Source organism: Triturus cristatus, chromosome 1_2, assembly GCF_964204655.1.
Source record: "Triturus cristatus chromosome 1_2, aTriCri1.1, whole genome shotgun sequence".
NCBI lineage: Eukaryota > Metazoa > Chordata > Amphibia > Caudata > Salamandridae > Triturus > Triturus cristatus.
In genome coordinates this window covers 1,174,590,404-1,174,611,454 of record NC_140580.1, presented here as the reverse complement: position 1 = coordinate 1,174,611,454, position 21,051 = coordinate 1,174,590,404, and the positions used below count along the sequence as shown (strand labels likewise).

The window sequence follows — 21,051 nt, the reverse complement described above, 5'->3', positions numbered from 1 at the left end:
ATTAAAATGTGTTACGCTTTGGCGAAGAGCCAGCCTCCTGAAGGCCTCAGAGCTCATTCAACCAGAGCTAAGGCAGCCACCACGGCTCTTCAGAGTGCTGTCCTGGTCCTTGACATTTGCCAGGCGGCTATGTGGGCATCCCTGGACATGTTTGCCAAGCATTATTGTCTGGACAATCAGGTCCGTAGGGAGGGCCTCTTTGGCTGTTCAGTCCTACAGGACTTTTTGGTTTAAACTTTTCCGCTGTCCCTCTGGGGATGGTATTGCTTAGGTATCTGTTCAAAGGTAAGCAATCTGCGGCTAGATGTCTCTATAAGATGGAAAAGTTGCTTACGATTCGGTAACGCCTTATCTGGTAGAGACATGATCTAGCCACAGATTCCTTAGCGACCCACCCATCCTCCCTGCTCTGCGGATCAGTTCTTCATGTCAGGGCTCTTCCCCTTCAAGGCCCTAGTTGTTTAAACACACCACTGTCAGTCAACTTCATGGCTCTGCCCTTCTATCATGGAAAGTTGAGAAAAGTACTGACGTCAGCGTGCTGAGGTGGCCCTACATAGATGCGGCCGTCACGACGACTAACTCGACGCCATACGCCGTCATGTGGAGTCGACCGAGGCCACCTACCGGTGCACAGGGCTAATGCTAAGAAGAATCTTCCAGATCCAGCCTGGCGCCTGGAAGTTCAAAGGTAAGCAATCTCTGGCTAGATCAGGTCTCTACCAGATAAGGCGTTACTAAAGTTAAGTAACTTGTCCATATAAGGCAGAGACTTCCAACGTCATCAATAACATGTCTGACTCTCACTCTGTCTGACACTCTTTTTAGGAAATCTGTAAAGTTTTTCATATGTGAAGGTAAGCTCAATATCAAATGTCTTTAAAAATTCATCTATGTTCTTAGAGGTATTTTCAAATAAACTTTACTGAGGAATCGGGTAAAAAAATTGGGAGCTTGAGATGTTCTACTTCAAAAATCTGCATTCATCTGTGTTGAAAAGGCCTGATCTTTCAGCCCTAATAAATCTTTATGAAATCATTAACCTGCAGGTAGTGTTCCCGGTCTGTTTCTATAACATGCAGTATCATTGAGGTGTTTATAAGCCTTCCTCATGTACATGCCTGTGGGCCACAATACCATGTTACCACTTTTGTCAGAGTTTATCTCAATGTAATACTAACGATAACTACGGAGTGGTGACTGCTCTATTATATATATATCATAATTGGATCGATCGCTATTAAAATGTGTTCCAGATTAAACAAAAAACATTGGGACAGCTGTTCAGTGTTCACAAGTTTGGACACTAGTGCTACCAGTTTCTACCTTACTCTTATCTCATGCTCTAATTTGTATCGCTTTCCCCCATTTTGCTGGCTTGCATGCTTGCTGTATAGGTGTGTGTTTTGGCGCTGCACCTGGTTAAGGAGCTATGCGAGGTGGATGAGGACGGGCAGCTCTGGCTGCAGGTGACCAGAAAATTGCCTCTGTTCCCGACCATTTTCAGCACGTTGGAGGTCAGCCTTCGGGTGAAGCAGAACCTTCACTTTGCTGAGGCTACATTGCACCTTCTACTGACCATCGCAAAGACGCCGCAGGTATGCGTCTCCTGCAGGGATCTCTAGCGGGAGGGAGAGCGGTGTTGTGTAAGGCACACTCTGCTGTTTCACCTTTGAGTGTCTTATTTAGTCTCCTTTCCCTCCCTTTCACCTCCCAGTCTCTGTCAATCTCTCCACGTTTCCCTCCCTCTCGTTCTCCATGTTTCTTTTGTCTCGTTCTTCATCTTTCTCCGTTAACCTCCTTCTTTCTCCTTGTGTCCGTCTCTTCCTAGTCTCCCTCCTCATGTCCTTGCTTCTCTGTTTCTAGAGTTGAACATGCTAGAGCAGTCTCTTGTGACCGTTCTTTCATGTTTCTTTAGTTGAGTTCTGTGGCCTTCATCAGGCTTGTGTGCAATGATCACTAACGTCTATGCCATGTTTCTGTGTGCTTCTCAGGGTGCTGCTGCCATGGCTGCTGCTGGTGTGACTCAGAGCTTCTGTCTGCCCCTCCTGAGCCTCTATCAGCTGAGCAGTAATGGAGTCTTGCCGGTGAGTAGACGCAGTCTATCTGGTAAAAGGCTGGGATTGATCTCAGGCTGGCTCTGTAGCAGCTCAGCCCTTTGCGACTAAAGCGTGGGCTAAACAAGGGGTGCAAGAGTAGCAGCCACGGTAATGAGCCCCATACGGCATCTTAGTCGCACAGTTCAGCAGGATTAAAGAGCCTTTGACCATTCAGGCCTATAACTACATCCCACCTGAATAGGAGCCGTGCAAAGGCCTCTGCAGGTCCCAGTAACTCTGAGCCTCCGACTGCTTCTTGTGGCAAGATGGAAGTCTGTGTGCTGTTCTATTTGAGGAAGTTGTTGCTGCACTGAAAGCACCATTGCATTTGGCACTCGGATGCTTCGGGTGGGTAAACATGTCGAGAGAGCAGTGATTACAGTAGCGCCAGTGATTTTTGTCCATCTCTTAGAAGTCATTCAAGCAGGGCAGCAAGAAAGGACTCTGGCCAGGCTGCAAGGAAAGCTTCTACTACTCTTTCAGTAGTCTCATATTGCCACCTATTAAACCTGTTTTCTCCATCGCTCACTCAGACTGCCATGTCCGGTGCATCTCGAAAAGCTCTGGATGCCCCCTCCTGGCCAGGAGTCTACCGTCTCTGCATGTCCTTGATGGAGCGTGTGCTGAAGACACTTCGATACAACTTCCTGACCGAGGCCCTGGACTTCGTGGGAGTCCATCAGGAGAGGATTCTTCAGGTTAGCTTCCCCTGCTCTGTCTCGGGCTATCTGTGAGTACACATTTGTGGTGTTTGTAACGCTTTCCTCTCTGTGTGCCCCACAGTGCCTCAATGCAGTAAGGACAGTGCAGAACCTCGCCTGCCTGGAAGAGGCAGATCAGACCGTGGGCTTCCTGCTTCAACTGTCCGGCTTCTCCAAGGAGTGGCACTTCCATTTGCCGCAGCTCATGAAGGATATTCAGGTAGATGTGGAAGGTGGATCTGGGTGTGACCAGCTTGGAGATTTAAACTACTGGTTCCAGCTCGACCATTGGGCATTGGATGTCATTTTGGTGCTTTGTGAATGTCTTCTTTGTGGACATGGCAAAATGGGATTGGTTGCATGAGTATGGAAGGAAAGGAAGATGCAGATGTAACAGTGAGTGCTGTTTGTGGTGCAGTTTTCTTTCCATTTCTTTGAAGTGGAAGGGTAGATTGCAGGGGGCCTTGTACATAGAGTACTTGGAATTAGTTACAGCCACATGGGAACTCATGTTCAGATCCTTCGATATGTGAACTTTTTGGATTGAATTTACAACAGAAAATAAGAACCATCTATGCAAGATCAACATAGATGTTGGCGATCCAGAGAAAATGCTGCCAACAGTCCGTGCAGGGTACGTGATGGTGATTAAAGCCTGCAACAGCTCCATTTATTAATGTGAAACACACGTGGTGGCATGCATGTAAAAACTATCCTTAAGATCCGCATTTTTAAGGTATAGGACGGTTGCAATTTCCTTCCATATTTCGTAATAGACATGGGTGAAAGAAAGCGATTTTCCTCCATCATTGGGTCTTCACTGAATTCATTATCTGATAGTGACTCCTAGACGCAGATTCCTTAATGTAGAATTGCCCCAGGCGCGAGACTGGACCCGGAAAACCTTCTTGCCCAGCATCTCTGCGCGCCAACGTCAGTTTTCTTCTTTTCCACGTGCAATACGGACCCGGATTGTGTCCTGGCCCTTCTTTTCTTGTTTTTCTTTGGTACAGTGTGTGAATGCCTTCGGGCTTTAACACCTGCTTGTCTTGCACGCGCCAGATGTCGACAACGGACCTTCACCCCATCTGTATATGGTGTTCGGGGGAGCACCACGACTCAAAGGATTGTGAGACGTGTCAGCAGATGAAGCCGAAGTACCGGCGGGAGCGCCGGATGAAGCTCCTGTCGGCACGCATGTCCAGGTCGGCGGCATCGCCGCATCCATCCCCTGCGGACGGCTTCAAGAACCGCCGCCTTCGTCTCCGACATCGTCCCTCTCCCAGCCTGCAAGGGCGTCTCTCACCTGTTGGTAAGTGTTGCAGTTTGTCCCCGAGGCCCGGTCTCTGGCCTGTTGGGGGCGTGGGTTCTCCACGGGTGGTGCGGCCCCGCGCGTCACCATCCTATGTGCCGGCCCAGTTGGAGGCCTATGCGGCGGCCTTGCAGGCCTCTTTGGCTCTTCCATCTCCTCCTTCACCTCCTGGGATGTCTGCGGGTCCCTTGCCGCGTGCGGGGGCTCCGGCGGCGGCCCCGGATCCCGGTTCGGAGGATGTGGGGCCGTCAGGGTGCGGTCCTTCAGGGTTCCCTCCTTCGGACCCGGGCGCCTCTGCCTCGCCGCAAACCCCCCTGTGGTGTCGCGGCAGGTTGCCGGGACTCGGGGCGTGTCCTCGAGTCCCCCTCGGCCCTGTGGGCAGGCGGCTGCCTCGTTGGTCGACTCAACGCCTTTTCGGCGCTGTTCCCTGGCCGCCCCGGCTCCGACCCAGCTCCGGTCTCCTGCACCGCGAGTTGTGGCAGAGGTTGTTCCGGTGTCCCCTTCGGCGCCGGTCGACGTTGACCTGACACCGGTCGTGGACTCTACGGCGCCGGGTCGTTGAGTCGTCTTCGGACGCTCCCTCTTCCCAGAGGTTCGGCGCTTGTTGGTCTCGTCTTCTCCGGAGACGGGCCGCCGCGTCGTGGCGTTTTCCCCGGCATCTTCCAAAGACGGCTCATCGGCGTCGCCACCCCCGCAGTCTTAGCTGGAAGGACCTCAGGTTCCCCATTCCTCAGCCACCCCGCCTCCTCCTCCTCCTTTTCGGACTTGGCCTTTCCTTCCTCCGATTGGCCTGGGTGACGGTCGCCTTAGTTTGCAGCCGTCGCCCACCGAGGAGCTGCTTTCCCCTCCACGGGGCCCTACTGAGGCCGGTGCGGTTTTTGCTTGGCCTGTTTCCACAGCGGCGGGGATCTTGCTCATGGGCGATCCAGCTGCCCATTTCCCCACAGATCATCTTCTGGAAGTCCTCCATCAGGGTTATGGGGGTAGGGAGCTGCTTCTTCCCTTTGAGGCTTCGCTTCACACGTCTCTTTTGGGGGCTTGGGGGCAGCCCGCCAATGGAGACACGGTGCCCCAGCCGCTTCTGCACCGCATGACCCTGTCTGTCTTTCCCTCCACCCCTCTACCAGGGGCCCTCTTTTGCAGACTGCCTTTCCCTCTCTTCCATCCGTGTTGTCCCCTCCGTCACGCGAGGCCCGCTGGTTGGATTCCTGGGGGGGCCGCAATATCTTCGCCTCCACCAGTGCGGCTTTGCGGGCCCTTAACACTCTTTTTGTTTTGGCAAGGGCCACTTTTTGCTTGTGGGACTCGGCTGAGTCCCTTAGCCCTGCCGCTACTCAGGAGGGTGCCTGTGTTGATCTGAGGCACAATGTGTTGGATGGCTGAGAGCTGGCGTCCTTTATTCTTCGCTCGGCTCTGGACGTTTCGGAGGTGCTTGGTCGTACCATGGCTACTTCTGTGGCCCTTTGTCGCCATGCCTGGCTCCGGGATAGTGTGTTCCCGGAGAACGTGACGGAACGGTTGGTGGACCTTCCCTTTGATGGCACTCTTTTGTTCCACGCCCCTGCAGATTCTGCCATTCAGAGGTTTCTTGTGGGGCTTCGCCCTCCTCCGCCTCCTCAGTGACCTGTGGGTCGGTCTGTGTTAGGGAGGTGTTCTTCCGTTTTTGTACTGGGGCCTTGTATCGAGTAGCCCCGGTTGTGTGTTCTGTGTGGTTCATGTGCCTTCAGGTCCTTTTGTTAGGACTTTGGTGCTGTTGGCTGCTGTTCCAGCCCCCTTTTTTGACTTGTGGTTTTGGCTGTTGCTAAGCCATGCAGGTCCTGAGTTTAGGCCTTCTGTCTTTTCATTATTGGCTGATTGGCAAGCAATCTGCGTTTTTTTCTTTGCAGGATCTTCTGTTTGTCCTTTGCTGCGGATACTTTTAACCTAAGAGGGTTCCCATGTTCTGGGACGTAACATACCCTATGTGGGGTAGTGGTAGCTGTTATATAGCTTTATCATGTGCTGGGGAGGTGTAGTCGTCCTTCGGACTTCTGCTCTCCGTGGCGTCACGGTATGTCGCGAGTGTGATCTTCTTGCTGGTGGTTTTGGAGTGGCTTGCGTTGCGCCCCAGGCCTTCCGTCTCCTGGATCGCTGTGTCGTGGGCCTGGTCTGGCCTACTGTCAACGGCCTTTCGTTGTCGCGGTTTTGCCCTTCTGTTCTTCTTTCTTTCTTTCTTTCTTTCTTTCTCCCTAGTTCCTCTTCAGGGCTCAGTGGGTGCAGGCCCCTCTCGTGGGGCGTGTCCTGGCTCTTCTTGACCCCTCCTGGCCTCTGCCTTCGGCGGACGTCTAGTTGGTCCTGGGTGCATTGTTCAGTGGTGTTGTCTGCTGCTGGCTGTCATGCCAGGGCAGTCCTGTTTGTTCTGCTACACCATTGTGGCCTTTGATGTATTCTCTTGTGCCTTTCTTCTTCCGTGTGCACTGTTGGCGGTGGAGCCGTCCCTGCCTTGTCCGCTGCTTACGGATGGGGTGTGTTCAGCTCTCTTCTGTCACTGTGTCTGTGTTTCTTCAGGGGGGCCCTGCCTCCGGTTCAACCTCTCCTCCCTGAGGGTTGAGGTGGTCCTTGTGTTCCTGAAGGCTTTTCGGGCGCTGTCTGCCCCTGCGGGGTGTTGGGCAGTTCTCCCTTGGTAGGGCTTAGGATATCCTGGCCTTTCCCTTCTTGTCCCTATCACATGTCCCCTGCTGGGGCTCTGTGTCTCTCCGGGTGGGCGGGTTCTCTCGCAGGCCCTCCTCCCTTCTGGGTATGGCTAGGTTATCTATTCTACGTTAAGGAATTTGCGGCTAGTAGTCTCTATCAGATGTACAAGTTAGATACCTTCGGTAACGATGTATCTGGTAGAGACGGTTCTATTCGCAGATTCCTTCACGACCCACCCTTCTTCCCCGTTCTGCGAGGACCCTCTGCTTGGGTTTCTGCAGTCTCCTCCCTCTGGGTGGCTTGTCTTAGTTTTCTTTCGGTCAGGCTTCTCTTTAGCTGGTTTCTCTCCAGCGTGAGGGCCTACCTTTGCTCGTCCCTTTGTGGTTAGTGTTTGTGGTTCCCTACCGGTCTTCTTCCTTAGAGGTTCTTTTACCTGTCCTTTGGCCTCCTAATCCTTTCAGGGGTTGTGGCCCTCCTTTACAGTGTAGTCTGCAGATGGGTTACCTGTCCTTTGACCTCCGAATCCATTCAGGGGTTATGGCCCTCCTTGACACTGTGGTCTGCGGATGGATTTTCTGTCCTTTGACTTCCTGCTCCTTTCAGGAGGTATGGCCATCCTTGGCTGTGTAGTCTGGGGATGACTTGCTGTTGCTCCTCTGTTCTGGGCTTGTGGCCCTTCCCTTTGTGGTTGTGATTGCAGACTCGATCTCTCTCTCTCTTTCTGTCACGGCGCTTTCCAATGCTTGTGCCTCCAGGATGGCTCTTGCCTTGGCTTGCAAGGTGGTTCCGCGGAGTGGTGCTTTGTGCTTTTCTTGCTATGGCATCGCTGCTCTGGTCTTCTGGTGCTTTACTGCCACCTGGTGTTTTCACCTTGGCTTTCATAGTTGTTCCTCCGAGTGGTGCTCTGCTCTTTTCCTGCTCTGACCTGCTGTTATCGCCTTCTGGTGCTTGGTGCCGTCTGGTGATTTTTCTCACCTTTTGTTTTTCTCTCTTTTGTTTCTCTGGTTTTTTCGCACACTGTTCCCATGCTCTTCTCAGTTTTGTTGTGATGGCTCCGCGCTGTGGCGCGTAAAAGTTCTCCGAAGCAAACTGACGTCGGATGCCTGGGTGGGGCTTATGTGACCTCGCTGACGTCACGCCCGCGGAGGACGTTGGGGCGGAGTCGTGAGGTGCCGGCCCCCGGCGCGCAGAGATGCTGGGCAAGAAAGTTTTCCGGGTCCAGTCTCACTCCTGGGGATAATTCTATGTTAAGGAATCTGCGGCTACATCCGTCTCTACCAGATACATTGTTACTGAAGGTAAGTAACTTGTACAACACTCACAGTACGTTCTCAGTGCACGATCCTGGAAGACTTTCCCCGAGAAGAGACGTTTTTAAACATACATGACTGTCTTTAGGAATCCATCTAATGTTCCATTTCACATAGGTGATGCATCTGACTCTGAACTGTTCCACCCTTCCTGTTCCATTCCTGGGTGGGAGAGCATTGCAAACTGTCAAGAACAGCAAAGGACAAATGAGCTGTTAGCTCTTATGATTGATAGTTTGATTCATTGTTTTATTTATAGAATCTTTGTTTACCAACATAAGCACCAAAACAATTGAAGAAAAAATCGACACAACAGTAAAGATAGCAGACATCAATTTATAAAAATAGTCTGTAGTTTATATAAGAATTTAGACACCAAAACAAAAAAGATCTGCCGGAGTGTTCCGGAGATAGAGAATTTATAAGAAATGTTAAATCAAAACATCTGAAAGAGACTGTAGTTATAGATTCCTTACCTTAGAATTACCCCCAGACGTAAGACTGAATCCGAAGAAATTTTTTCTTAGCAGTACCCCTGCACGTTGGTAGGTGGCATTGGTCGACTCCGCATCGTGATCGCCGGGATGATGTCGCGGTGTCAACTTCGACGCGCGCTGTGAGAAAGTGCCATCTTTCTTGCATGGTATGCCCCCACTTTTTGCTGAATGTACTTTGACTGAGTGTGCCCTGGGCTCCTGCCAATCAGGTACCCAGGGCCTATGTTCCTTCCCTAAAAACTGTGCTGAAACCTAAACCCAAATTGACAAACCCTGGCCACATGTCAGCCCCTGATAGATGTTACACTAGGTACCCAGGGCCTTGGGACCTGGGAAGGCCCCTAAGGGCTGCAGCATTTATTGTGCCATCCTTAGAGGCCATGTACCCAGACACAAACACTCTGCCCTTGCAGGCTGAGTGTCTGGGTATAGAACAAACATGGCACACATCCCTGTGTGCCATGCCCACAACACACACTGCCCTGGCATACATCAGCCACCCCTCTAGCTGGGTGCCCTATGCCAGTGGTGTGGATGCATGAGCCCTGTGCATACAGTACCCAGGTCCATTCCTGGGCACTGTAAGTGCTGTGCTGTCATTTAAGAGTATATGGTGCTGGGAGATCGCGAACACGAACTCCACAACACCATGATGACTCCACTGAAGACTGAGAAGTTTGGTATCAAACTTCTCAGCACATTAAACCCGCACTGATGCCAGTGCAGGATCTAATGTACAATGCACGACAGAGGGCATCTTAGAGATGCCCCCTGAACCTAACCTGCAATCCACGTCTTGTCTGAGGGCCTGCCTCACCCCTGGGTAGAGAGCCATCCGCTCTCCTGGGCCTGCAACAATGCACATCCTGGGCGAGGTGCTAGGTCTCCTCCCCCTGGATGGGCAGGGGAAGCTTCAAAGGCATGCCGCCTTTGTGAGCTTCTCCAGGCCACTTGCTGTACTCAGCAACTGGCCCCTGTCGGTTCTAAACCCCCACTCTGGCGGGAAGACTGTACGGAAACCCCAAGGAAGGACAGGGGATGTGCCGGCCTCTGTGAACCCCACCCCTCAGGTGGGGGAGGCGAGGTGAAGCACATCTCCGGGCTCTCGCCATCTTGAAGATGGAGAGCCCTGCCCAATCAGGACTAGGCCACTGCCCCCCTCCCACAGGAGAGTGGCAGGATAGGGGGTGTACCCACCCCAGGGCAGGGACCCAGTGGTCCCTGCCCTTTACCTACCTGTAACGCCCCTAAATTTAGTATTTAGGGGCACCCTGAACCTTCCTTCCTCAGATCCAGATTCCAAAACAGCAAAGAAGATCAAGAAACAAGAAGACCTGCCGTGCAGCTGCTAAAAAGAGGAAGACACTGTGAGAAGTTGGCCTGATATGTAGTGCTCACTATTCTAGTGATCACTGTGTATCATTCCAAACAACCCTTATTGATGATTGGTTGTAAGTCAACCTTATAGACCAGCTATCCTAGTAGCGTGGATACGAGCAGTCTTAGGCTAAACTCTAGAGGGCGTGTTAAGCCAGCTGTTTACCATCACATATACCCCTTGAACACCAAGTGAAAGGACACCACACAAGTTGTTATGAAAATAAAGGATATTTATTTATAACAAGACTACCCTGGCTCTTTGAGTCAGGGAGCTAAGCACAATACAAAACTCTTAGGAAAATACTTCTGGTTGCACAATTTACACAAATGCCCGAGGGCACGAAACCATTACACTGCAAGTGGAAGGGGAGAAGTTTAGAAAGTCTAAAGTTACTGATTCCGGAGTGATCCGATCAGTGGGACTAAACGAAAAAGGAACTGGACACTTGTAAAGCGAACCTGCGATGGAGCACCGAAATGCTCGAGTTACCTAGCCCAGAGGCTGTGGCTGTGGAAGGTTCGGCCAGGTGTCGGAAGTCCTCGTTGTAGCCTCAGGAGCCTGAAAGAAGAGTTGCTGGCAGGCGACCAGTGTCGATGTTCAGCGAGATCCAAGCCTGGATCGGTGATGAAGGAAACCTGAAAGCAGAGGGGACTCAGTTCTCAACCGCTAGCCAGCGATCGTGTGGGCACCAGGAGGGTACCGGCTGAAGTCACCTCGACCAGGTGAGTGGATGACGTCGGACTCGGCTGTTCCTCGGACCAGGAGGCGCGGCGGCGACCAGGAGGGAGGGCGAGCTGTCCCACGCAGGTGTCTGCTGTCGATGAGGCTGGGCCCAGGAATGGGGCAGCGGATCTTGGCAGTGGCAACCCACGCGGTGGAGTCAAGATGGCGTCTGGAGTGGACCAGGAGGGTCCGAGGTACTCCTCTGTTGAAGGGGAGCAAGGGCCAGTCTGGAGCAACCAGACCAGTGATGGAACAAACGTGGTGCGTCGTGAAGAGGGCCACAAGCCGGTCGGCGAGTGGTCGGACAACGCGGTGAACAGCAAGGAGCAGAAGGGCCCCCACGCAGATCTCGTGGATGCTGGGGAGGCGGACTTCGGTGCTGGAGCTGCTCAGGGTTAGGGCTTCTTCAAACCCTAGGTGCACTCACTCGAGGGTCCCTCGGTGGGCGTGCTAGATAAGCGTCGTGCAGGTTCTGAAGATGGCCGGTCCCGCAGGTCTCGTCACACCTACGGCTCTCAGCTGGGCTGATGAGGTAGGTAAAAGGTCAGAGATGGCAGGGAACTCGGGTCTCGTCGAGCTGGGCAGTCTTGATCCGTAGGAGAGACTTACAGCAAACCGCAAGCGCTTAGGTGGTGCCTGCTGGTGCAGGGTGGCTACTCCTTAGCCACAAGGGAGAGTCTTCAGAAATAGTCAAGAGTTCCTTTCGTGGAAAGTAGTTCAAGATTCAGAATTATCCAATTTGGGAAGGGGACTCGCTCCTACCTTTATTCTAAGAAAAGGGGCTGGCCCGTGACTAGGTTCTACCTATGGGTGGAGCCAGGAGGGGGGTGGTTACACCCCTATCCTTTGTCCGGCTTCGCCCCAGCTCAGGGGCTAGTGTGCCCCCGAAACTGGTTTGAGCCGGGCTATGCACAGTGAGCACCGGGGTGCCACTGGCAATCACCTTCCTTTCAGCCCTGCCTACCTGGGATACACAAACCCTGTCTGGGATGGTGCCAACACCGCCCTCGACAGGAAACCCTTTGTCCAAGCTCCCCTCGCTGGAAGGTCTCCCAGCAGCAGGAGGTCAGACTTGTGTCTGGTGGCAGCATCCATTTTGTGATGCTGAGGCTTGAGTCAACTTTAACCGGGGTTCAAGGTTACTTCCATGTCGTGCCCCTCTAAAAAGGAGGGAATGCTAACCCCGTCGCCAGAACTGGTGAGGGGTTCGTATTCCAATTCGTATGACACCTTACTCGACATGTGTAGGTGATGCGATGCCAAAGTTAGCAAATAACCGCGAGGATTATAATGCATTTAAAAGTAGTTGGCCCGCGTCACCATGGAACGGCTATTAGGACTTGGTTCCGCAAGCCGTCGACGGACTCAGCTCGCGCCAGAGCACTGTCCCACATGATTCCCTGCACTCTGCCTTCAGGATTGATAAGGCCTGCCATAGGAGTGACTGATAGGAATCCATGTGTCCATTTTAGGGTTAGGTGTAGGAATACTACACCTACAGCAACGGGTGATTACACCACGTTGCCCCAGCTGTCGTGCAGCCATTTGTGTCAGATTTGGGCGGCCATTCCAGGGGTGGCATAATACATGCGGCAGCCCCTGGTAGGCCCTGGGTACACCGATGCCCTGGATACCTGTGGTATGCTGAGACAGGGACTGACAAGGCGGCCCAGTTCCAATTGGTGGATGCACCTAATGTACATGTGTTTAATTTCGAGAGAGAACAGCTAGGCTGTGGGTCTGATTGGCAGGCCCACAGCCGGGGAAAGTCATAAACCAATGAAGCAAAAGCAAAAAATCTGGGTGATCATAGGATTGCAGACCCTACTCTCCTACATGACCCCCCCCCCCCCCCCAAACTTTGGGACAATAAGCTAACCTTGACCAGGTGAGTCTTCTTGCTCTAAGTGGAAATACCTGGAGAGCCCATCTGCATTGCCATGATCAGTGCCAGGTCTATGCTCCACTGTGAAGTCCATCCCCTGTAGGGAAATGGACCACCTAAGTAGTTTGGGGTTTTCACCCTTCATTTGATTTAGCCACAAGAGGGGCTTATGGTCTGTCTGAATCTTGAAGTGAGTGCCAAACAAGTATGGCCTCAACTTCTTCAGGGCCCAAACCACAGCAAAGGCCTCCCTCTCAATGGCTGACCAATTCTTCTCTCTGGGGGTCAGCCTCCTGCTAATAAAAGCTATGGGCTGGTCATGACCATCAAAATTCAGTTGAGATAGAACAGCTCCCACACCCAGCTCCGAAGCGTCTGTTTGGACAATGAATGGTCTGGAGTAGTCTGGACTCTTTAGGATAGGCGCTGTGCACATGGCCTGCTTTAGGTCATCGAATGCCTTCTGACAGCTTGCTGTCCACTGAACTTTTTTTGGCATCTTTTTACTTGTCAGGTCGTTTAGCGGGGTCACAATGGATCCATAATTTCTGACAAATTTCCGGTAATAACCAGTCAGGCCCAAGAAAGCTCGAACCTGAGTCTGGGTGGTTGGAGGAGCCCAGTCCTGGATGGCCTGTATTTTGCTCTCCAATGGTTGAACCTGGCCCCCACCTACAAGGTGGCCCAGGTATACAACCTGTGTCTGCCCTATCTGGCACTTAGTGGCCTTGATAGTGAGACCTGCCTTTTGCAGGGCCTCTAACACTTTCCTCAGGTGGACCAGGTGATCCTCCCAGGTGGAGCTAAAGACAGCGATATCGTCCAGATACGCCGCGCAGAATTCGTCCAACCCGGTGAGAACTCGATTCACCAGCCTTTGGAAGGTGGCAGGTGCATTTTTCAAACCAAAGGGCATTACCACGAACTGATAATGCCCACCCGGGGTAGAAAATGCTGTTTTGGGCTTGGCCTCCTCAGCTAACCTGATTTGCCAATACCCAGCTGTCAGGTCAAACGTACTTAAGTAGCTGGCCGAAGCCAACCGGTCGATAGGTTCGTCTGCTCTTGGTATTGGGTGGGCGTCAGTCTTAGTGACTGCATTGAGACCTCTATAGTCCACGCAAAACCTCATCTCTTTCTTACCGCCCTGGGTGTGAGGTTTCGGCACGAGAACTACGGGACTAGCCCAGGGGCTGTCCGAGGGTTCAATGACTCCCAGCTCCAACATTTTCTGCACCTCCGTCTTGATGCAGTCTCTGACATGATCAGGTTGCCGATAGATTTTACTCTTTACGGGCAGACTGTCCCCAGTGTCGACCCCATGGGTACACCTATTGGTCTGACTGGGCGTCAGAGAGAACATATGTCGAAAGGTTTGAAGAACCTGTTTACAATCCTTTTGTTGATGTCCAGAGAGGCTGCCACAAAAGACAACACCATCTACTGACCCATCGTCAGGGTTCTGAGAGAGCAGGTCCGGGAGAGGGTCACTCTCCTCTTCCTGCCCCTCGTCTGTGGCCATGAGCAAGCCCATGCCCTCCCTGTCGACATATGCCTTGAGCCTGTTTACATGGAGCACCCTGTGGGGGCTCCGGGGAGTTCCCAGGTCTACCAAGTAGGTGACCTCTCCCTTTTGCTCAATGATCGTGTGGGGCCCAGACCATTTGTCTTTGAGTGCTGCTGGGGCCACTGGCTCCAGCACCCACACCTTCTGTCCAGGCTGGTACACAGTCAGGACAGCCTTTTGGTCGTGCCAAGCTTTCTGTAATTCTTGGCTCGCCTCAAGGTTTTTAGACGCCTTTTCCATGTACTCCGCCATCCGCGAGCGGAGACCGAGTACATAGTCCACAATGTTCGATGCCGGCTTTCTGAGAGGTCTCTCCCATCCTTCCTTTACCAAACAAAGGGGTCCCCTTACAGGATGTCCGAACAGAAGCTCAAAAGGGCTGTAGCCAACCCCCTTCTGCGGGACCTCTCTGTAGGCGAACAAGAGGCAGGGTATCAGGACATCCCATCTCCGCCGAAGCTTTTCAGGTAGTCCGTGAATCATCCCTTTTAGGGTCCTGTTGAATCTCTCAACAAGCCCATTGCATTGTGGGTGATAGGGTGTGGTGAACTTGTAGTTGACACCACACTCCTTCCACATTGCAGTCAGATATCCCGACATGAAGTTTGCACCTCTGTCTGAGACGACCTCCTTAGGGAAGCCCACTCTGGAGAACACTCCAAGTAGGGCCCGTGCCACCACAGGTGCTGTAGTGGTCCTAAGTGGAATAGCTTCAGGATACCTAGTGGCGTGGTCCACCACCACCAGTATAAACTTGTGCCCTGATGCTGTCTGGGGTTCCATTGGTCCGACAATGTCGATCCCCACTCGTTCAAAGGGTACCCCCACCACCGGTAGTGGTATGAGGGGGGCCTTTGTCGTGCCACCTGACTTACTGCTGGCTTGGCAAGTGACACAGGAGCGGCAAAACTCCTTCGTATCTTCGGACATGTGGGGCCAGTGAAAGTGTGGAACAATTCTGTCCCAAGTCTTATTCTGGCCTAAGTGACCTGCAAGGGGAATCTCGTGGGCCAAGGTAAGAAGGAAACCTCTCAGAGACAAGGGGATGACCAGCCTCCTGGTCGCACCAGGTTTGGGGTCTCTTGCCTCGGAGTACAGGAGTCCATCGTCCCAGTACACTTTGTGGGTACCTGTGGCGTTCCCTGCAGCCTCAGCAGCAGCCTGCTGTCTGAGGGGTTCAAGGGAGGGGCAGTCTAACTGTGCCTTCCCCAGGTCTTCCCTGGAGGGTCCCTCTGAGCCCCGAAACTCAACCTGACCAGGTTCAAGCTCTTTCGGCTCAGTTTCCCTCAGTTCTTTAAGGTCAGCCTCCTCGGAGACTTGATCCACGACCTGGGGCAAGGGGGAAGGTAAAGCCTTACCCTTACTGCTCCTCTTCTTGGAAGGTGTCTGGTCCGTTCTTCCAGGATCCAGCACCTGTTCAGTGGGGCACCTTTTGGCCTGTGACCTGGTCACAGCAAGGACATGTGCTGGCAAGCCTAACATTTCCATGTGAGTCCTCTGCTCCACTTCTGACCATTGTGACGTTTCCAAATCATTGCCCAACAGACATTCTACGGGGAGGTCTGAACTAACCACAACCTTTTTCGGGCCACTTACCCCTCCCCAGGAGAAATCAATAACTGCCATACTGTGATTGGTAGTGACGTTGCTGGCATTGGTCACTAGGTAACTGGTACCTAGCATGATCTGTCCAGGGTCCACAAAGTTAGGCGTCACCATGGTGACACTGGCACAAGTGTCCCTGTAGGCCTGAGCCACTTTTCCATTAATCAAAGGTGTCTGTCTGTATTAGCCCAAAGTATTGGGACTGGCATCAGGGGACATATCCATATCCCCTGTACAGACAAGGACGGCCTGAGTGAGTGTGCCGACTAAGTCGTCACTCCCCTCGGTTCCCAAGGTTAACCCAACTAATGCCTTGGGAGGCGCACTACCACTGCTGACTGTACTAGGGGGCGCAGGTGCCTTAGGGGCTGCAGTGGTAGGAGTTTGCCCTCCTTTCTTGGTGCACTCACTAAACCAGTGAGTCTTACTTTTACAGTATTGGCACCACCTTTTTGACTGGCCTTCTTGAGTCGTCTTCTTCTGTGAAGCCTGACCCCCACCCTCTTTGGTTTGTTGGGGACCTGTCGAAGACTTCTGGTCATTTTGTTCATTCTTGTTACTACCCTTCTGGTCTGCTTTCTTCTGACCACCCTGGTTCTGGTTCTGGTTCTGGTTCTGCTTGACCCTTGTTCTGACCCATCTGTCTGCCTTCTTTCCCAATTCTTGGGGAGAGGTCAGATCCGAGTCGACAAGGTGCTGATGCAACAATTGGTTCTGACAGTTGTTTAAAATCTGTTCTCGCATGATAAGATTGTACAATCCTGTGTAATCAGTAACCTTGCTACCCAGCAACCAGCCTTCCAAAGCCTTAGTGGCACAATCGACAAAGTCAGTCCAATCCTGAGACTGAATTTTCTGGGTGTCCCGGAACAGCACCCGGTACTGTTCCGGGTTTAAGCCGAACCCATCAATCAGTGTGTTCTTCAGGACTTGGTAGTTGTTAGCATCCTCAGCTCTAGTAGTGAGGAGCTTGTCCCTTCCTTTACCTTCAAAGGAAAGCCACAGTATAGCTGCCCACTGACTTGGGGGGACGCACTGGACAGTGCAGGCCCTCTCCAAGGCAGTTATCCACTTGTGGATGTCGTCCCCTTGTTTAAAGGGGGGCACTATTTTACTCAGGTGTCTAGTGTCTATACCCCTGTCTTTCTCTCTATTGAGAATGCTGCAACCAGTGGGATCTAACCCACTCAATTTCTGCTCTCGGGCCAGGGCAAGTCTTTCTTTGGCGAGGGCAAGTTCTTCCCGCTCGATCCTCAGATTGACTTCCCTCATCTTCGCCTCATGCTCCCTTCTCTGAGGGGACGTCATTCCTCTCTGAGAAGATGCCTGAGAGACGTGTGTGAACCGATCTGCCAGAGCCTCTGGAGAGAGACCTAGCTCGTCCGTTCCCAAGGTTAGGCCTGCTTGAGCGTGGGCCCGGGGCTCCCCCAGTTCCATTCTCATGCCTGCTTAAGTTGGTCCTTGTAAGCCTGCCGACTACCACTGGACCTTTGTCTGCCTCGTCCCCTGATAACTCCTCCTCGTCGTCCTCCTCTGTGTGGAGGTCGAGGTCTGGGTCACCGAGGGTTCCCTCTAAGGGAGGCATGTTCCCATCAGCACTGGGGGGACCTGTGTTAGAGGACCTCCTAGCATCGTACGCCTCTAAGAGACCTATCAGAATTGCGATGGTAGGGTTAGAACCCTGGTTTAGCTTCCTGGAGGCGCACAGTTGTCGCATCTCCTTGAAGCTAAGAGCTGCATATCGTGACACGACCTGTGGAGGGTCACCGACCACTAAGGGAGTCTGCGAAGACTCTCCGTGGACCGACATGCTTTTCTAGTGAGGTGTAAGTGATGCACCTACCTACACTATGTGTTTACCTACTGATCCCTTGCTAAGAGTTGTAGTCAGGGTGTGCTAAGCCCTGTTACACTACAACAGCCGGTTCAGTAGAACTCGGAGTATTCTAAGTTAAGTTATATGTACCTGGGTACTTATGTGATCTTTCACTGCAATATTCTTAGGATACGTGTGTGGTAAAACAACAGCAAGCTCAAATCCCAACCGCTGCTCACCAATGTGAGAAGTTGGCCTGATATGTAGTGCTCACTATTCTAGTGATCACTGTGTATCATTCCAAACAACCCTTATTGATGATTGGTTGTAAGTCAACCTTATAGACCAGCTATCCTAGTAGCGTGGATACGAGCAGTCTTAGGCTAAACTCTAGAGGGCGTGTTAAGCCAGCTGTTTACCATCACATATACCCCTTGAACACCAAGTGAAAGGACACCACACAAGTTGTTATGAAAATAAAGGATATTTATTTATAACAAGACTACCCTGGCTCTTTGAGTCAGGGAGCTAAGCACAATACAAAACTCTTAGGAAAATACTTCTGGTTGCACAATTTACACAAATGCCCGAGGGCACGAAACCATTACACTGCAAGTGGAAGGGGAGAAGTTTACAAAGTCTAAAGTTACTGATTCCGGAGTGATCCGATCAGTGGGACTAAACGAAAAAGGAACTGGACACTTGTAAAGCGAACCTGCGATGGAGCACCGAAATGCTCGAGTTACCTAGCCCAGAGGCTGCGGCTGTGAAAGGTTCGTCCAGGTGTCGGAAGTCCTCGTTGTAGCCTCAGGAGCCTGAAAGAAGAGTTGCTGGCAGGCGACCAGTGTCGATGTTCAGCGAGATCCAAGCCTGGATCGGTGATGAAGGAAACCTGAAAGCAGAGGGGACTCAGTTCTCAACCGCTAGCCAGCGATCGTGTGGGCACCAGGAGGGTACCGGCTGAAGTCACCTCGACCAGGTGAGTGGATGACGTCGGACTCGGCTGTTCCTCGGACCAGGAGGCGCGGCGGCGACCAGGAGGGAGGGCGAGCTGTCCCACGCAGGTGTCTGCTGTCGATGAGGCTGGGCCCAGGAATGGGGCAGCGGATCTTGGCAGTGGCAACCCACGCGGTGGAGTCAAGATGGCGTCTGGAGTGGACCAGGAGGGTCCGAGGTACTCCTCTGTTGAAGGGGAGCAAGGGCCAGTCTGGAGCAACCAGACCAGTGATGGAACAAACGTGGTGCGTCGTGAAGAGGGCCACAAGCCGGTCGGCGAGTGGTCGGACAACGCGGTGAACAGCAAGGAGCAGAAGGGCCCCACGCAGATCTCGTGGATGCTGGGGAGGCGGACTTCGGTGCTGGAGCTGCTCAGGGTTAGGGCTTCTTCAAACCCTAGGTGCACTCACTCGAGGGTCCCTCGGTGGGCGTGCTAGATAAGCGTCGTGCAGATTCTGAAGATGGCCGGTCCCGCCGGTCTCGTCACACCTACGGCTCTCAGCTGGGCTGATGAGGTAGGTAAAAGGTCAGAGATGGCAGGGAACTCGGGTCTCGTCGAGCTGGGCAGTCTTGATCCGTAGGAGAGACTTACAGCAAACCGCAAGCGCTTAGGTGGTGCCTGCTGGTGCAGGGTGGCTACTCCTTAGCCACAAGGGAGAGTCTTCAGAAATAGTCAAGAGTTCCTTTCGTGGAAAGTAGTTCAAGATTCAGAATTATCCAATTTGGGAAGGGGACTCGCTCCTACCTTTATTCTAAGAAAAGGGGCTGGCCCGTGACTAGGTTCTACCTATGGGTGGAGCCAGGAGGGGGGTGGTTACACCCCTATCCTTTGTCCGGCTTCGCCCCAGCTCAGGGGCTGGTGTGCCCCCGAAACTGGTTTGAGCCGGGCTATGCACAGTGAGCACCGGGGTGCCACTGGCAATCACCTTCCTTTCAGCCCTGCCTACCTGGGATACACAAACCCTGTCTGGGATGGTGCCAACACCGCCCTCGACAGGAAACCCTTTGTCCAAGCTCCCCTCGCTGGAAGGTCTCCCAGCAGCAGGAGGTCAGACTTGTGTCTGGTGGCAGCATCCATTTTGTGATGCTGAGGCTTGAGTCAACTTTAACCGGGGTTCAAGGTTACTTCCATGTCGTGCCCCTCTAAAAACGGGGGAATGCTAACCCCGTCGCCAGAACTGGCGAGGGGTTCGTATTCCAATTCGTATGACACCTTACTCGACATGTGTAGGTGATGCGATGCCAAAGTTAGCAAATAACCGCGAGGATTATAATGCATTTAAAAGTAGTTGGCCCGCGTCACCATGGAACGGCTATTAGGACTTGGTTCCGCAAGCCGTCGACGGACTCAGCTCGCGCCAGAGCACCGTCCCACATGATTCCCTGCACTCTGCCTTCAGGATTGATAAGGCCTGCCATAGGAGTGACTGATAGGAATCCATGTGTCCATTTTAGGGTTAGGTGTAGGAATACTACACCTACAGCAACGGGTGATTACACCACGTTGCCCCAGCTGTCATGCAGCCAGTTGTGTCAGATTTGGGCGGCCATTCCAGGGGTGGCATAATACATGCGGCAGCCCCTGGTAGGCCCTGGGTACACCGATGCCCTGGATACCTGTGGTATGCTGAGACAGGGACTGACAAGGCGGCCCAGTTCCAATTGGTGGATGCACCTAATGTACATGTGTTTAATTTAAGAGAACAGCTAGGCTGTGGGTCTGATTGGCAGGCCCACAGCCGGGGAAAGTCATAAACCAATGAAGCAAAAGCAAAAAATCTGGGTGATCATTGGATTGCAGACCCTACTCTCCTACAGACACCAACTGCTTTGGCCCCAGCCCTACCGGCCTGTCTACCCTCGAACCTGCTCCTGCTAAATCCCGGCATCTCCCGTAGCCAGCAACCTCACAAACCCCGGAGGACCTGGCTACCTTGTGACTCTAAGCATCTAGGACTCCCACGAGCAGTGGTACTGCTCAAAGTAAGTAACAGACCCCTGGCAGCAGCCAGGAACCGCGAACCCTGCACACTCTGCACCTGCCAAGCCTGGCCTGTGCTGGAGTGGACAAAGACTCCAAGGACGTCCCCCCGGCGACTGTGACCCCAAATCCAGCACCCAAGGACCCACCTCGACGCTCCTGACGACGCCTGCAGTCTCAGAACAAGGGACCCCTCCAACCGCGACCAGCCGATGCTAAGATTTCCCGACACCAAAAGGCACCCCGGCGCCCTGCGGCCCCCTGTGCCCAACTCCTCGGTGCCTACCTGTCCTCCAACTAACCAATTTACCCCTTGAAGTGGTGGTCACACCTGAAGAATCTTCGTCGCCGAGCTTGCAGCCTTTGTTCATTTTTGAGCTTCTCCATTGCAATCCATTGATCGCCCGACGGCTCAAAAGCACCCTGCACTCAGCCGCCCGAGTGCCCCTGGCAGTGCAATCTCTACTGTACTCTACTTCCCCTTTTTCCCTGAGCAAGTGACCAG

At 52.9% G+C, this 21,051-nt stretch overlaps 1 protein-coding gene across 2 annotated transcripts in view; it reads left to right on the top strand.

The window, feature by feature from the left end:
• The window catches only part of NUP188 (nucleoporin 188), a 1,223,536-nt gene that overhangs the window by 1,100,818 nt on the left and 101,667 nt on the right, over positions 1-21,051 (top strand). For both annotated transcript variants that reach the window (XM_085614037.1, XM_085614036.1), the window contains exons 35-38: positions 1,398-1,598; positions 1,995-2,087; positions 2,633-2,797; positions 2,883-3,020. In XM_085614037.1, the coding sequence (XP_085470163.1) occupies positions 1,398-1,598; positions 1,995-2,087; positions 2,633-2,797; positions 2,883-3,020 (597 nt within the window). The remainder of the gene's footprint in view (positions 1-1,397; positions 1,599-1,994; positions 2,088-2,632; positions 2,798-2,882; positions 3,021-21,051) is intronic.